Genomic DNA, 15,622 nt, shown 5'->3' on the forward strand with positions numbered 1-15,622 from the left:
AAACTACACTGCAAAACGTATTCAGAAAGTTTTCCGTTATTTTGCGACCATCAAGAATTGAAACCGCCTCGTTTCCGACGGCACCCGAAGGCAGCATCGCCACTTAAAGGGAGGGGCTGAGTAAATCCTCAAACGGAAGTTAGCAAATCGGACTGACCTTGTGGCTCCTGGCCGTCACTCAAACTCCGGCGCGCTTGTTTGTTTCCAATGCTCCCTTACGATTTAACACCTTTTATGTATTTTCAAATACTTGACTTTCCATGTCCAGGCTCAGGCCTTTCTTTTTTTTTTTTTTAACTTTTGCTAATATCTACTGCAGGTTAAATGTGAGGGAGGCAGACAGGATTCCGGCTCCAAACTGAGGGGGGCGCAAGGGCGCACTCGGACATTCCGTAAACACAGGTCTTAAGTCATCCAAGAATTAGCTAAAACCATGAAATGTTTGCAAAACGAGTTTGCTATGAAACGCTTAAAAGCAATCAAACAAAAGCAGTAGTTGTCAATAGCAAAACATTCATTTTATTGACTGGAAAAATACAGGGGACCAAAAAAGTGCACTGCAATGATCCCCAAAAAACAGGCATGATCAACAACCACCCCCCCCCCCCCAAAAAAAAAAACAAAACAAAAAACAAGTGTGGTATTTCAAGGCTGGGACACAGTCGACGTGATACGAGTGGATGTGCAGCCAGTTAGCTTAGCGCGCCAGGTTATGTGAACATGCCTCAAAGCGGGGAAGAAGGGGGTGTCGGGTGCTAACGGGCGGACAGGAGTTGTTAAGGGGTTCAGCCATTTCAAAATAGTGAGTCAAAGCCACAAAAATAACAAAGCATCATTTTTTTCCCTTAATATTATTTTCCAAGTGTCTCAGATGGCATCGATATCGATGTCTTCCTCTTCCTTCTCCGGCTTTTCCGCTTTCACCGTCTCCACTTTGAGTTCGCGGGCCGAAGGCGAATAAACCACCTGGTCGGCCAAGAGCAAACGTACAACTTAGTATGTACAATTGTATGCGTTGCACGTATGGCAACACTGCCACCCCGTGGTCACAGTTAGTACTACAGTGCTCAATTGGCTTCATATTAGATTCGCACTAGTCAAGGGTGTCAGCTCCCTCCCCCCCAAAATTAAAATTAACTTTTGACGAGATTTTTATCATTGTTATTACTATGTTAAGATCATTCTCGTCCAAGGCGCCGAAAATGCAGAGCTGGAGGAAAATGATCCACCTCTAACGTAGAAAATGCAATTCAAGACCGAGGCTTTTGGATTCACTCATCTTCAAGTGCCAACGCAAGCAAGAAGCGGCGAGCTTACCTCCACGTTCTCGTCGTCCTCCTGGTCTTCTTCGTCGCTGCCTTCGCTCTCCTCCTCGGCCTCCTTCAGCCACTTGATGAAGGGCGCCGCCTTGGCGTGGATCTCTTTGGCCAGCTCCTTGGAGACGTACTTTTTGGAAACCTGCCCACAGCGAAAGCTTCTTGAACGCGCGCTACTTGACTAAATACCACAAACAAAAATGGTCAAACGAGACATTTGGCGCCCGTAACGAGATCGCGTACGGACCTGCAAACGCGTATCCAAACTTCTTTTCGACAAAGTAAACGCGGTTAACGCCCCCCACCCCCAGTGACGCGCAAACTCCGACGGCATTACGGGAAAAAGGCCAATTTCGGAAGCGAGCCTACGAGTAGCATTAAGCCCCGCTGTTTAGACAAGGCCCGAGCCTTCTCCAAAGATCTCGCTCATCCGCTGAAAATGCGCGCCGACCTTCTCGGCCCACGCGAAGATGACGTCCTCCTCCAGGAGGTCGGCGTCGTACATGTCCTTGAGGATGATGGGAACCCTGGGCAGGAGCTGGACCTGGTGCAGCTTGACCACGCACTCGAAGCCGCCCAGCAGGTACTTCTGGGCCTTCTTGTTGTTGTGGCAGAACTAGAAACCCGGAGAGGACGTGAGCGCGACCGGCTCGGCGGGCAAAAGCCGGAGGCGGGCCCTCACCCGCAGGAAGTGGCGCTTGTACTTCTTGAGCTGCTCGCGGATGTTCTCGTCGAAGAGCAGCTCGCTGAGGATGAGCGGGCCCATGGCCCTCACGTCCAGGCGCTCCGCCTCGGCCAGGATCTCCTTGTCGGCCGCGTCCACCGCGCCGCTCTCCTTCCTTTGCTGCGCGCCGGCAAAACAAACGTCAGAGCGTTGGCGCGCCGCCCAGTTTTGAAACTCCAAATGAATTCTTTTTTTAACGCCGTCCAAAATAGTACAAGCGCAACATCGCTATTAATCACGTGACATTAACATTCCCATCGATGTTTCTAGGTTAAAATAATTCTGCTCCTATTTACGCCTAACAAAACCATCTGGCCAGTGCAGCGGGCACGTGTGGGGGCACTGACTTTGACAAAGTTGTAAAAGAGGTTGACTCTCTCCTCCAGAGGTTTCTCCAGGTCCTCGCTGAGCGTCAGGTTCTTGGCGTGGTCGCTGATCTCCTCCATCCGCCGCCTCTGAGCCTCCTTGGTGGTCTCCTCGCCCCAGTCGTCGTCGTCGTCGTCTCCGTCCTGAAGGGGGCCCGCGTGAGTACCCGAGGCGCCGGGCGGCGCCCGCCCCGCCCCCGGTCGACCGCTCACCACGGCGTCGGGAGCGTCAAAGTTCTCCTGGTTTCCGGCCTCTCCGCTTCCGGAGCCGTTCTCCTTGTCCTTCTTGCGGTTCTTCTTCTCTTTCTCCTTCTTGGCGGTGGCGGAGCCGCTCTCGCTGGCCTCTGGCGGGAGCGGCGCCGGCGTTCAGGAGGTCCCCGTCGGCCCGAAGGCGGCGGAGTCTTACCTGGTGGGTTTTTGAGGATGAAGGTGCACAGCTTGTGCCTGGTGTCCAGCATGCCGCGGTAGCCGCAGGCCTTGCAGGACGTGCCGATGGTCTGCTTCTTGGGATTCACGTTCTGCGGGGGAAAAACAAAAATGAGGTTTGGCTTCGCCGCCCGGCGCCGGCCCACCCGGGCGTACTTACCAGGTCGGTTTCCGGGTTGTCGCACTCGGCGCACAGCACAAACTTTCTGATGAACCCGTCCAGCATGTCCTGCAACTTGTTGGCCTCGTGCGAGCCGTTGACGATGTAACGGTCGTTTTTGGTATCAAACTGGGTCTGCGCGCCCAGTTCACAGCCAAAAAACTTGGTCGGGTCTGCGGGAGGAACAAATGGGAAAGGTCAACCAAAAAAAGCTTTAAAACGCCGAGGACCAACGAGCAGACCGAGCGGAACCTCTCCGTTGAGCACGTACATGTTGGAGGCCTGTTCAGCGCCTTTGCAACATCGACCATGTTGACAATCACCGTCTTGATACCATTCCCTTTCCCTTCCACCTGAAAGGGGGGAAAAAAAGGGAAAAAGTGAGGCGGCTGTCGGGACGGCGGCGGACGCGGTCCCGCCCCCGGTACCTTAGCGATCAGACGGGGCATCTTGTAGCGGTAGAACTGGTCCGACACGCCGCGGTTGACATTGACAGACATGTTGGCGGGGCTTTGCGGGCGGCGCTACGATCAGTGAGATAAGAGGAGCGCGATTGGGGACTTTCCGGGATCTTCTGTCTGGAAAAGAGGGGATGACATAAACGACTGCAAGAGCGCTCGGTCTCTGACATGAAAAACGCCGTGCCGCTGTGGCCGCAAGCTCCCCGCTTGAAGGCTAACTTTCCACCACACAGGTTCCAACGGCTGCGCAACAGCTCTGAAACACAAAAAACGCACAAACGCTACAGTCAGGGAAGCGCTTCCTTTCCGTAGTCACTCGCGTACATTTTTGCCAATTGGACAGGAAGGACTACAGATGGGAACAGATTTTTTTTGCTTTCTGCAATGAGAGCACAAGAGAATGCGCAGCTTGTAACGGCTTCGACGCAAAATCGCCATCAACTTTGGTGAGAAAAAAAAAAGCACAATGTGCGGCAAGGGTGTCAAAACTAGCGGCCGCTGTGGGGGGGGGGCCTCCCTTTGTCGGATCATTCTAGCAGGTTTGATTGAAAACTCCTCGTTTTCCACCAGCCAAACTCAAACCGAATGAACGCCGCGCAATGTTCTGCAAAGAGCAGTGACATCACAAAAGGTAAACACAAAAAGGCCGCGCTGTGTCATTTAATAGTTTGTTTAGCGGCCATTAAGCTCAATTTAGCATAAGCGGCCCCCTCTTTGAAGGCTCTCCTCCGGCATGAGCCGAGCGCCATGTGGTGTCAGCGGTTGCCGCCATTTGGCCAGCTCCCATCCACAAAATGTCAACGGAAGCACCTTCCACTACTGCCGTTCCACTGGTGTGTGAGCTCAGTGGCTTATGCTTGCCTTCTGTTTTTACACACACGTGCATGCACACGCGCACGCTCCAAAAGAAAGCGCTGACCAATTAGGTAGCTAAGCTCCTGTTCAAACACACACACAATCTCAGTGCTTCAGCAAAGCCCACAACTGGACACAAACATTGTGCCTAGAAGCACAGTAATGTTTCTCGGTAATGTTACGGAAAATATATATAATAAAAAAAGGGGAGGGGGGAGTTGATAGTTAAACGGCTGAGGCTGTTTAATCTCTGGCCTTATTACGCTCTTTTTAAAGAGGTATTACTATGTTCTCACATTTTTTCTGTGTGAAAACTATCAAAGTTCAGACATTTGCAGAATGGCAAATAGTGTATACTGTAGGAGCAAGGGAACACTACATGGAAAACCGACAATGTCCGAAATTCATTGAGTTCATTAAAATATAAAAAAAATAATGCACGCCCGCAGGACATGCAGACAGATTAGGCCAGAAGAAAATAAACAAATGCGATTTAAACACACGGGATTTGGAGAAAAAAAAAAACAACTAAACCAAATGTTTGAAAAGGCAAAGGGCAAACGTGCGGCAGTGAGATTATTCCACACACAAGGCCAAAATACGTCAAGGTGCGAGCCTTCGCTCAATTCCACATCGGTGACGATCTCCTGAAGTATTTCGACCGCCTCGTGTCTATTTTCACACGAACGCCATCAAATCCGGCGCAGGCTGCGATCCAACAATCTATTTCCGGAAGCAGGCAGGTTAGTTAGCTTAGCTCGTTAGCTTAGCCTCAGCTAGCTTGGCGCATAGTGCGTCACGCAGCCAATGCACACGAGTAAATGGGAGGCGCCATTTTGATTAGCGCCCACTAAAACAAATAGCGCCCGAAGCCATGTTAATTCCACTCCCGGGTTCGAGATTCCGATCCCGACTCGTCACTTACCGTTTTCGCAAAATAAAGACATAAACACAACGCTGATCGTCCCAAGAGGCGCAGTGAACGATGTCGATGACGGCCGCTGGTCTTGTATCGATTGCAGCAGGCTTCTCTGGTGCTGTGTGACGGGGAGGAGGATGACGAAGGAGGAGGGGGGCCTCTCTCACTTTTTGAGGGGGGGTACAAAAAAAAAAAAAACAGGCAAAAAGGAGCCGATAAAAGGGCCAAAGGTGTTGACAAGACGCGTGGGCCGCTGTGTCCGCCAACGTCCTCTGTGGAGGCGAGAGATTTATTATTTTACGTTCTTAAAAAAAAAAGATCTATATTCTGCCGTCCCCCACTCCTAAAAAGTAAAAAAAACTGTTAAAATGTTCCCGAAACTCGTGGTACGGTTGTGATGGGCTGCGGGGATTCGATCTCAAGATCCAAGCGGAGGAACGACTCTTACGCAAGTGTCGCATGTATACCAGCGTCACATTCGAACTGGTTATCATCCAATCCACAATCCATTTCGAATAGGATTGCTTTGACCTAAATCCGGCTTTCAAAGCAAAATCTGCCGTTTACACCAGGAAATAGTCCGTTCCCTTTTAAACGGTAAATAGTCGGAGCCAAGATGCTAACAGGGCGAACAGCCGTGACGTCGTCGACTAGCTCCGCGCTTTCGACGCCGATTAAATGAAGATGTTGACAATCTTTCAAAATGTCTGACCCGAAAATGGTTTTGGTTCAACGTGTTTAATGTGTATTTAGTCTCGCGAGTGAAGAATTAAATAAATAAAAGAAAATTGACTGGATGAGTAAATTGCTGCACCTTACCTCTCGAGTCTAGAATGTTCTGGGAACTGGTGCGGCTAGCTGCCCCACAAGTCGATTTAATAGTGAGTAGGTGTACAAGTCACGTATGCCGCATATACAATTACTTCCGGAATTGACGTTTGTGTCAAAGTAAGGTTTATGTTTAGAAATGTCAAAGGACCCGAAACATAATAAACATGTAAATTAAAAAAAATTCGTATATTTGCAATATTATGCGCTTTTTAATCACATTTTTGGTGATCATATCTCAAATGTACGCCTTTTTATTCTGTCTTGTTTTTAAATTTGAAAAATCTAAAAAGGAAATACACGACACGAATTGTTACCCTTCGCGTTTCTTATTGGCCGAACATAGTGACGTAGAGGGTACGCTCTTCCTGAACTTCACTAGCACAAACAGCGGAATTGAAGATGGTGAGTGTGAACTGATCACGCAAAAAAATAACAATTTAGCCGATATGTGTTAGGATTTTAGAGCGCCGTTTCCATGCACGATGATTGTAGACGATCCGGTGATGGAGACGCGGGCGATGTTGTGCTTCTAGGCGGATGTACAAGGATGTGACTTTTTTTTGGTGACGCCTCAAGTCGGAGATGGCTCGGTGGTCACATGACAGCTTGTGCACTTTAGTTGCACCAAATTTCGAAACCAATTAATTAAAAGCACTTTCGCTCTTTATTTGGGCCATCGAGATCTTTTTTTTTTGCACAATCTTGCGTGTGTGGCGCAATATTGACGCCAACTTTTTTTTCCCCCTTTTGGCAAAGTGGTTAGCTCGCTGTGCTAACATGCTAACAGACGAGACTGTTGATTTGACGCAAGAGGCTAGCAGAGTGACGTAATGTATATTGAGTTCATTCGCTCATTTGCATGGACTTGCTTAGCTGCTTATTTTGTGAGTTGACGTGTTCAAATGCTTGATAACAGTGTTGGCCTGTCACGCGAATTCAGGCGGATTGACAAACGGGTTTTCGCTTTATTTTCATTCTCGTATGCAACGATCGCGATCGATTCGCGACCTGGATGAATGAAAATGTCCTCAATCAATCGTTGGATTTGATCAAATACGGGCCAATATCGATACCTACTCTTGGTATCGGCCGATACTTGACCAACTTTTAAACTTGCCAGTCCTCGAGATGACAGCCAATACTAAAAATGAGAAAAATACCTGGTCTTGATTTTTTTTTCTTTTGTGGGGGGAATCTGCACAGGATTTAAAATCTATGTGAAATGAGTTTTAATGAAGATAATTACAAAGAATACAATTTTCCAAACGCAAGCCCCCTGGAGCGGCTAAAGCCCGGTGTCCAAACTACGGCCCAAGGGCCGTTTGCAGCCCGTCATCGCCATCTTTGTGGTGGCAAAAATGGCTTGCAGTGCCATAAAAAAAAACGTGGGGAAAAAAAAAACATTTTTCAAGAAATACAATTACAATGTGTAATTTCCTGCTTGATTTGGATCATGTTTCATATCTTAAAGAAAAAAATGTGAGAACTAGACACACGCATTGATCACTAACTATAAACTAACAGCTGAAAGAATTCCATCATCACATTTTCAATTAATTTTGTTTGCATTAATCCTAATTTGTGTGTACAATCACGTTTGATTTCTAATGTCATTTACCACCCCCCCCCCCTTTTTTTTTTCTTTCTCCCAACTGCTTGTCCGTCGATCACAAATCCTTTTTGTTGATGTTGAAATTTCGATCCTTCCCTTTTGTGGTTGAATCCACGCGCATATTTCCTTTCTTGCATCCCGCTTGGCGCTCTGCAATCAACCAGGCCGGTCACCGGGTAAGTGCCGCGCGGCGGGTGGCGCTTCTTCTGACCTGGCTGGCTAACACGCTGCGCTAGGCCGCACAACTAACTGCAAACTAAAAAAACAAAACAAAAAACAAGTTTTGGGGACTTGTTTGAGATACCAATGAGCTTTTTCTTCTATATGTACAGCAAAGACTGGGCGACTGTTTGTTGCCCTGAGATGGGGAATCTCCAACTTGTTTGCGAAGGAGCTTTTGTTAAGCCACGCCCCCAAAATGCAGCCTGACCAATTTTTGGGAACTTATTTTTGTATTTTATTTTTTCAAGAGAAAATGCTCAATGCAAGTTTTACGTGCAATATTCAGGTTGAACTTGCACTAGGCAATGATTGCCTACTATCATGTTAAATTTGAAGGACCAAAACATGCCAACTCATTCAATCCCAAAGACGTATTTTTACGTCTATCACTGTCCAGACCTTCAAGCTCATGTACTTCTTTATATTCTTGTTTCAATTTCATTTATTTTCAATTTATGTAAAACTCGTTTAAGCTTGTGCGCCGCATGGAAGAAAATCTATTCCCAAGCGAAACCATGGTATATATTTATGTAAATCGCAACTTTAGGTTTATGATTATTTTTCAGTGCTGTCCAAAATGGAACAGGCGCAACGTCACTATTAGTCCTAAAAAAATAACATTACTATTCATAAAAAATTCAGCTCCTTTTTAGTCTTCTGGATGGACCGACGGCACACTATCGACGCACTATCAACAGCGGCCAGAGGCGGCGCCAAAACCAAAGTCTAAGCCAAACGAGACACAAATCTGTAATACTTAAAAGATCAACCAAATTATTTCCCGGACCCCCCGCAGTCCGGCCGCGAGGAAGAAAAAAAAAGAATAATTATGAAGTACCTGATACGAATGTCTATATAGTCTTGAAAAACGTAGAAAAAACGTCTTTGGGATTGAATGAGGTACGGCGGGATTTCAATTGTAGGTGGAAGGCGAAGTACTTCTTTCAAGTGGTGTAAAACAATTGCTGAACGTGTCATTGTTGGAATGGCTCCAAATCACTTTGCTTCTGCTTCAAGGCAAACTATGCAATTAGCGGCAAATGCTAACGCTATGCCGGCGCGAGCTTGATTCGGACTTTTGGAAGACGGCGGTGTTGGCTTTGCGGGGGTCTCGGTCGGAGGAGACGCGCACTTGGGCTTTTGCGCCAAGACTTCCTAACTCGCATCCGCTCTCCGCCCGGCCAAAAGCGCCACAACCTTCAGACCGCGCCGGGCTTTGTACTCACGCTTTGGCGTCCCTCAGGGAGTCCTTCCGAGGCCCCCTGCGCCGTCTTGAGCCGCCGTCTCCTTTCGCCGCAGTTGGTCCTGGTGTTAGGCGACCTGCACATCCCGCACCGCTGCAACACGCTGCCGGCCAAGTTCAAGAAGCTCCTGGTGCCGGGGAAGATCCAGCACATCCTGTGCACGGGGAACCTGTGCACCAAGGAGAGCTATGACTACCTGAAGACCCTCGCCGGGGACGTCCACATCGTGCGCGGGGACTTTGACGAGGTGGGTTGGTCCGTTACTCCGCTTCCCGTATCGAGCCCCGGGGTTCGGCAAATCGAATGCTTTTGTTTTCGTCCTCCTGCGTAGAACCTGAACTACCCGGAGCAGAAGGTGGTGACGGTGGGCCAGTTCAAGATCGGGCTGATCCACGGGCACCAGGTGATCCCGTGGGGGGACATGGCCAGCCTGGCGCTGCTGCAGAGGCAGCTGGACGTAGACATCCTCATCTCGGGACACACGCACAAGTTCGAGGCCTTCGAGAACGAGAACAAGTTCTACATCAACCCCGGCTCCGCCACCGGAGCGTACAGTGCGCTGGACAGGTACCAAAGGCGGAATTTTACATTTTTTTGCAAAGACCTCTAAATACGTCTTTGGCGTGGCATGAGTTGATGAGCATTTTTTGCATGTATTTTTTGCAGCAACATCATTCCGTCGTTCGTGCTGATGGACATCCAGGCGTCCACGGTGGTGACCTACGTCTACCAGCTGATCGGAGATGACGTTAAGGTGGAAAGGATCGAGTATAAAAAGTCTTAAGCGGGTGCTGTTCCATTCCTTTTCCACTGGAGGGCAGTGCGTGCCCTGTAATATAGTGTTCATAATGTTTTTTTTTGTGCGAGTTCCTTGGAATACAACTTTTCTTTCACGTGCTAATGAGAAACTTAGCATCCACTTTACACGAAATAAACGACTGCACTTCACACTTTCGCTTCGAATGATTGTTTTTCCTTGTGAAATCTGAAGTTTGAATTATACTTCCTCATCGGAATTGCAAAATTCTAGTGGCCGTTCCAAAACGTGAAAATACTTTTTGATTAAGATTGAAGTGTAACTCTGTTTGCACTTTGATGTAATTTACCTTCAACAAATTTTTAGAACTTTTATTATTGCTATTTATTATTATCGCAAAAATCCACTCATAAATTTGCAATAATAACCCATTCTCATTTATTTTGTGGTATTTACGCAATTATCCAACTAACCAACCTAATTATCCAACCAGTCATTCCATTTTTCATTCAAAATTCACATGAATATGTAAAACTACATTTTGACGAATCACGCGTATAAATTCACTTTTTTAATTCGCAAATCTAATTTCGAGAGGGCAAAGAACAAGCAAAAGTAAGATATGGCAATGTAAAGTTGTTACGTTAAACTACTAAAACATGATACTGTATTTTGGCCAACTAATTTTAGGATAAAGTGCCTCTTGTGTTTGCACTACAAATACCTTCTCTCATTTATCGAATTACCGAAACCTGTCACTTATGCAATTTCATTAAGTGGGATGGGTGCAGTTCCACATGTCACCAGCAGAGAGCACGCTTCCCGGATGCTTGACTAGCTGTTTTAATTAAGGCGCGGTTCATAGTTCTCGTTTTCAATGCCCGATAGAGCGTTAAAAAAGTAAGCATTGAATCACTTTGAAAAAGCGCTAAAAGGTAGATTTTTTGTTGGCGGAGTCAGACGTTTAGCTCCACCCCGCGTTGAACTACTACGCCATTGGCGAGGTAACGGGAAGAAAACACTGCCACCTAGTGGCGGTTTAAGTCAAACTTACCCGTCATGACGACATCGCCTTCTTCCTTTTCTTTTCCGCCGCTGGAATTTAACAACCAAGAGGCCACATTAGCAAATCATGACGAAAAAAACACGCCGGTAATAGTCAAAGCCCAAGTACTCACCCTTGAGTCGCCATGGGATCAGCGAGACTTTAGCATCACCTGGTGGCTAGAAGTAGCGTGAGCATGCAAGCGTCTGAATGGAGGGAAAAATCAATGTAGGTACCTTTAATTGCCAGCCAAATAGCCGTCAATGGCAGCCGACGAGTTAATTCAGAGAGATGACTAGTCTACATTTTCAGAACTTAAAGAAGGAGAGACCAAGAATGAATTCTTAACCAAACCATTTATTTTGCACGAACAAATCCCTTCCTGCAAGGCGCGCACACGCTCACACACACACACGCACGCACGCACTCACGCGAACTTTCACACACGCACTCGGCCGACATGAACTAGGTAAGACGGCGGCAAAGGGGCCCGTCTCGCGTTCGTGTTGCGCATGCGTCAAGGAAACCACGGATATTGTTTAGTATGTACACCGTCTGCCACGCTCCCCAAACTAACACGCGCACAAAGTGAAGGGGGGCGTGGCAATTTGGCTGAAGGAAAACAACAAAAAAGAAAGTGTGGACTACATGAAGATGGCAGTAACACTGACTGACTGACTTGAGTCCTAAGCGCTAGTTATTTACAAGTCGGGAGATTGGACTAATCAGTGTGTGCCTTTTTTTTGTTTTTTTGGGGTGGGGTGGGGTGGAGTGGAGTGGAGTGGAAAGGGGGCAGAGCATTCCACCTGGGACAACAAAGCAAATAAGGCACGACTAATACTTGGACTGTTTAGTTTTTGATAGGAGACCACGAGAGGGATTTTTTTTTTGGGGGGGGGGGGGGGGGGGTCTACAGACTTGTAGCTGGCTGGTAAACAACAATCAACTACCCTCCGGGATTTCGACCCCTCCCTCCAAAGTGGACATCATCAAAGAGAGGAAAGGGAGAGAGCGCCGCCCTACCCGGCACCTTTGGTACTGCCACACCTGTGCACGAGGGTGGGGGGATGAAATGATTGATTGACAGACGGCTCGATTGACAAGCACGTGCGGACGTGAGCGGCCGAAAGACGAGGAACGAGTTTTTCCTGAAGCCCGCCCGCGAGGAGGAGGGTCGGAGGGGGGAGGGGGCGGGGCTCCGAGATGGTAGGTGGCGAGGGGGGAGGAAGTAAGGACGCGGGGAAGTTGGGGGGAAAGGAAGCAGTCAGTCGTGTTTGGGGTGCTCCTTGATGTCCTCTTCGTCCGTGTACTCGGACGGCTCGTCGCCGGGCTTCAGCAAGCGCCCCACGTAGTCGTACTTCTCTGAGGAAGAGGGGGGGGAAAAAAAAAAAAAAAAAAAATGCATTGATGCAAATTCGAAAATCCTGTTTAATCATAGAATAAAAATTGCATTTGCAATCTTTTTTACTGATAGGAACTTAATAGGAAATTCAAGAATGCTATTGGCCGGCCGAGGCCCCTCCCCCCAAAGTGAGCGCGACATCATCACGTGGTTTGGTTTTGGGGTACCGACCCATGAACTGCATCTCCCACTCGCGGACGCTCTCCATCTGCACGGCGCTGAGGTCCGACAGGTCGTCGTACTCGTCCCGCAGGGCGTCTTTCTCCAGGCAGAAGGTGGCCAGGCCCCGGGACGCGTCCCGACCCGCGAAGATCCCGTACGGGCCCTCTGACCGTTCCGGGAGGCGGGGCGGAGAAAAAAAACAAAAAAAACAAGGTCAAACGTCATGTCAAGTATACCCCCCCCCCCCACCCACACACACACACACAGTGGCGTTATCGGCGTTGAGATTAGATGTGCCCAAAGTGTGAAGATAAGCATTTGCTGACACGTTTGCAGTCTGCGCACGCTCTCCATCGACAGATAACGTCAGGAAGCTGCCTTTCGCTCCAACATTTTTCTCGACGCGAAACATCAAAAACACACACACAAAAAAAGCACGAGCTTTGGTGGCATGAGAAAAAAGTTTGAGAAGCAAGCGGCATTCCTGCATGGGAATGCGCCGTGAGGCATCTTTGCTCTTTTGAAAAGCGCTTCATGTCATTACAAAACCCAAGTGCAAAAAAAAAAAAAAAAAGCCACATATTCATCTTTGGGTGCTAGCTACAACTTTAAGGGGAAAAAAAAGACGGCAAAGAAAATTGAATTGGAAGCGGTTCTTTTAGAGTTATATCAATATATTCCGTGAATTTGTTGGTCCGGTATTCGGGTTTGGCGCCACGGTTCGGAAGGCAAAAGCGGCGGGGTTTCTTTTTCAAGGCTTTCAAAGCAACTAAGAGTTTCAATGTAGCTTTGGCAGCATGGGCTAGGTAGGCGTGTCCAACGTAGGGCCCGCATCCAACCCGCAATGACGTTGAATCCGGCCCACGGGATGATTTTGCTCGCCGATCGCACAAAGCGGAACTAGCAAAAAACGTTATCGCCTCGGAAGAGATTCGCAACGGGACATCGGGCTGTGCTCAGTCTTGTATTTTTCAAACGTTTCATTTACAGCTCAGCACACAGCTCTTCTATATTTGACACGCCGTCATTGACTTCTTCGGTCACGAGTGTCATTTTGTGGGTGTCCACCGTGAGGCACTATTTTATTCATTTTCTTTGCACTTCACAGTACTCCTTAAAAAGAACTACATACAACTACATATTTTGATTCGGGGCATGATCAAATCTGAATTATATACCATTATTTTACCAGTCAACTTGAGAACGGATTTTTCTCCATGTAGCCAGCGCTAAAATGTGTTTGACAGCCTTGGGATAGAATTTCAAACCGGGGTTAGCGTTTCAATAAAATACTGCATGTCTCAAGAACATGGGTTATGGATAGAAAACACAACTAGTGCTCCAAACCAAGTGTTAAGGTAGGGTTTCACAATGCGTTACAAGCCTGGGTTACGGTTTCCAGTCAGGGCGTACAAATGAAAACGAAAGTCAGTGAGACTGCACACGTATCGCTGCAACTTTGGCATGTCTGTTGCCACGTAAACCGTCAAAAAGGTTTCAAACATGCGCGTTTATGTATGCATGTCTCCAGGTGCTCGCGTTGCACGCCCGACTCTTGCCACGTAAACGGTCACAACTCGTATTTTCAGACGTAAATTTGAACGCTTTGGACGACGGCTGACGTCATCCATCTCCAGGTGGTCGCGCTAGCAAAGACGATATCATTTCAAAACACTACCCCTCCCAAATAAAAAGTCAAGTAATAAAAAGTACGTTCAAACGCACAATTACGAACGTCAAAGTACGCAAATGGTCGCGCTAGCAAAAAGCTATCCCATAACAATACACCCCACACACACACAAACACACAAAAGCTAGCCCGCGATTCGCGAAGCTATTTTACGCCTTATAGTTTAGAGGTAAACTCTTAGATACGCGTTTGAATAAACATTAGAACGCATTTAAGCGACTTAAAACGACATTAGAACTCATTTAAGCGACTTAAAACATCAACGCAGTCCATAATTGTTCGCGCTAACACGCTAGCAAACAGCTATCCCCATTCAAAACAAGACAATAGCGCCCCCCTCCAAAAAGACATTCGTGAAGCTACTTTACGCCACAGTTTTGCCACATAAACGTTCACTTTTGTCAGTTTGTGAAAACATTACAAAGTACTTTAACGACAGCCAACGTCAATTGTCCAGGCGGTCGACATAAAATGACTGGAAAAAAGCTAACCCGCGATTCACGAAGCTACTTCACGCCGTAGTTTCGCCACGTAAACGCTTCTATTTCGTCCGTTTGAGCAAACGTTACAAAATCACTTTACGACATTAAACGACAGCTAACGTCAAGTGTCCATGTGGTCGTACCGACGCACCCGATTACCCCCCCCCGAAAAAATAAAAAATAAAAGCGACTGTTGATTAATAAAAAAAAATGTTAGCTAACCCGCGATTCACGAAGCTACTTTACGGCCGATAGTCCGCCTGAGGACATGGAAGCCCGAGAGCGGCGCGGAGCGATAAAACGGGTCCGCGCACCTTTGCCGTAGAACCTCTTGCCGCTGGTGACGTCGAACACCTTCATGTTGACGGCCATGAGGATGCGGGGGTTCCGGAGCCCGTCGTATTCGCGCAACTGCTCCAGCGTCAAGTCCCGCCGCCTCATCTTGGGGAGCGCCGAGGCCTCGTCGCCCCGGGCCGCGCCGTCCTCGCCGAGCCGCCTGGCCCAGCGGCGGTAAAGCGCCACGCACGCCGCCAGCACGGCGAGCAACGCGGCGACGTTCAAAAGCATCGCGCCCGGGCCGAATCCCCCGTCGCCGCCGGACTCCTCCGCCGCCGAGTCCTGGCCGCCGCCGATGTCGAGCGGAGCGGTCGGGCTGTCTCCATCGTCCGCCATACTGCACGGTTAGCGTCTACCCGCCCCTGGAGCCGTGGCGCGTTCGTCGCTGTCGGAAAAAAAAGCGCGACGGTTTGACGACAACGGGATTCCCATTTTCCTACGTGACTTCAATGTGGGAGGAAAAACAAACAAACAAACAAACAAATACAGCGAGCTTCGTTAAATAAAGAGGGAATCTACTGACAAGACATTGTGAAAATAAATTATTTTACTTGGTCATTTTTGACATACGTCAAAAGTATAGTTTCCCTCATCACATCGAGCACACATTGCG

General features: G+C 48.1%; 3 protein-coding genes across 4 annotated transcripts; 1 reads left to right on the forward strand and 2 right to left on the reverse strand.

The window, feature by feature from the left end:
- Positions 1–496: 496 nt before the first annotated feature.
- Positions 497–6,132, reverse strand: eif5 (eukaryotic translation initiation factor 5). The gene is made up of 12 exons (XM_088433606.1): positions 6,046–6,132; positions 5,233–5,498; positions 3,420–3,708; positions 3,263–3,344; positions 2,992–3,164; positions 2,812–2,923; positions 2,619–2,749; positions 2,388–2,549; positions 1,999–2,160; positions 1,768–1,932; positions 1,318–1,458; positions 497–966 (listed from the first exon to the last, which is right to left on the reverse strand). Exons 3-12 carry the CDS (start codon positions 3,489–3,491, stop codon positions 868–870), a joined length of 1,299 nt encoding a protein of 432 aa, XP_088289732.1. The 5' UTR covers positions 3,492–3,708; positions 5,233–5,498; positions 6,046–6,132; the 3' UTR covers positions 497–867.
- Positions 6,133–6,321: 189 nt separating this feature from the next.
- On the forward strand, positions 6,322–10,083 carry vps29 (VPS29 retromer complex component). Of its 2 annotated transcripts, none has more exons than XM_088434048.1 (4): positions 6,322–6,459; positions 9,191–9,382; positions 9,467–9,702; positions 9,802–10,083. In XM_088434048.1, exons 1-4 carry the CDS (start codon positions 6,457–6,459, stop codon positions 9,917–9,919), a joined length of 549 nt encoding a protein of 182 aa, XP_088290174.1. In that variant the 5' UTR covers positions 6,322–6,456; the 3' UTR covers positions 9,920–10,083. The 2 variants fall into 2 exon arrangements, with proteins under 2 accessions (XP_088290174.1, XP_088290173.1); XM_088434047.1 differs by lacking the exon at positions 6,322–6,459 and adding an exon at positions 7,683–7,845.
- A 1,191-nt stretch (positions 10,084–11,274) lies between these two features.
- pgrmc2 (progesterone receptor membrane component 2) lies at positions 11,275–15,396 on the reverse strand. The gene is made up of 3 exons (XM_088433823.1): positions 14,988–15,396; positions 12,511–12,666; positions 11,275–12,299 (listed from the first exon to the last, which is right to left on the reverse strand). Exons 1-3 carry the CDS (start codon positions 15,343–15,345, stop codon positions 12,202–12,204), a joined length of 612 nt encoding a protein of 203 aa, XP_088289949.1. The 5' UTR covers positions 15,346–15,396; the 3' UTR covers positions 11,275–12,201.
- Positions 15,397–15,622: the final 226 nt, after the last annotated feature.

This window comes from Hippichthys cyanospilos, chromosome 14, assembly GCF_059441005.1.
Source record: "Hippichthys cyanospilos isolate Australia breed blue-spotted pipefish chromosome 14, RoL_Hcya_1.0, whole genome shotgun sequence".
NCBI classification, from domain to species: domain Eukaryota; kingdom Metazoa; phylum Chordata; class Actinopteri; order Syngnathiformes; family Syngnathidae; genus Hippichthys; species Hippichthys cyanospilos.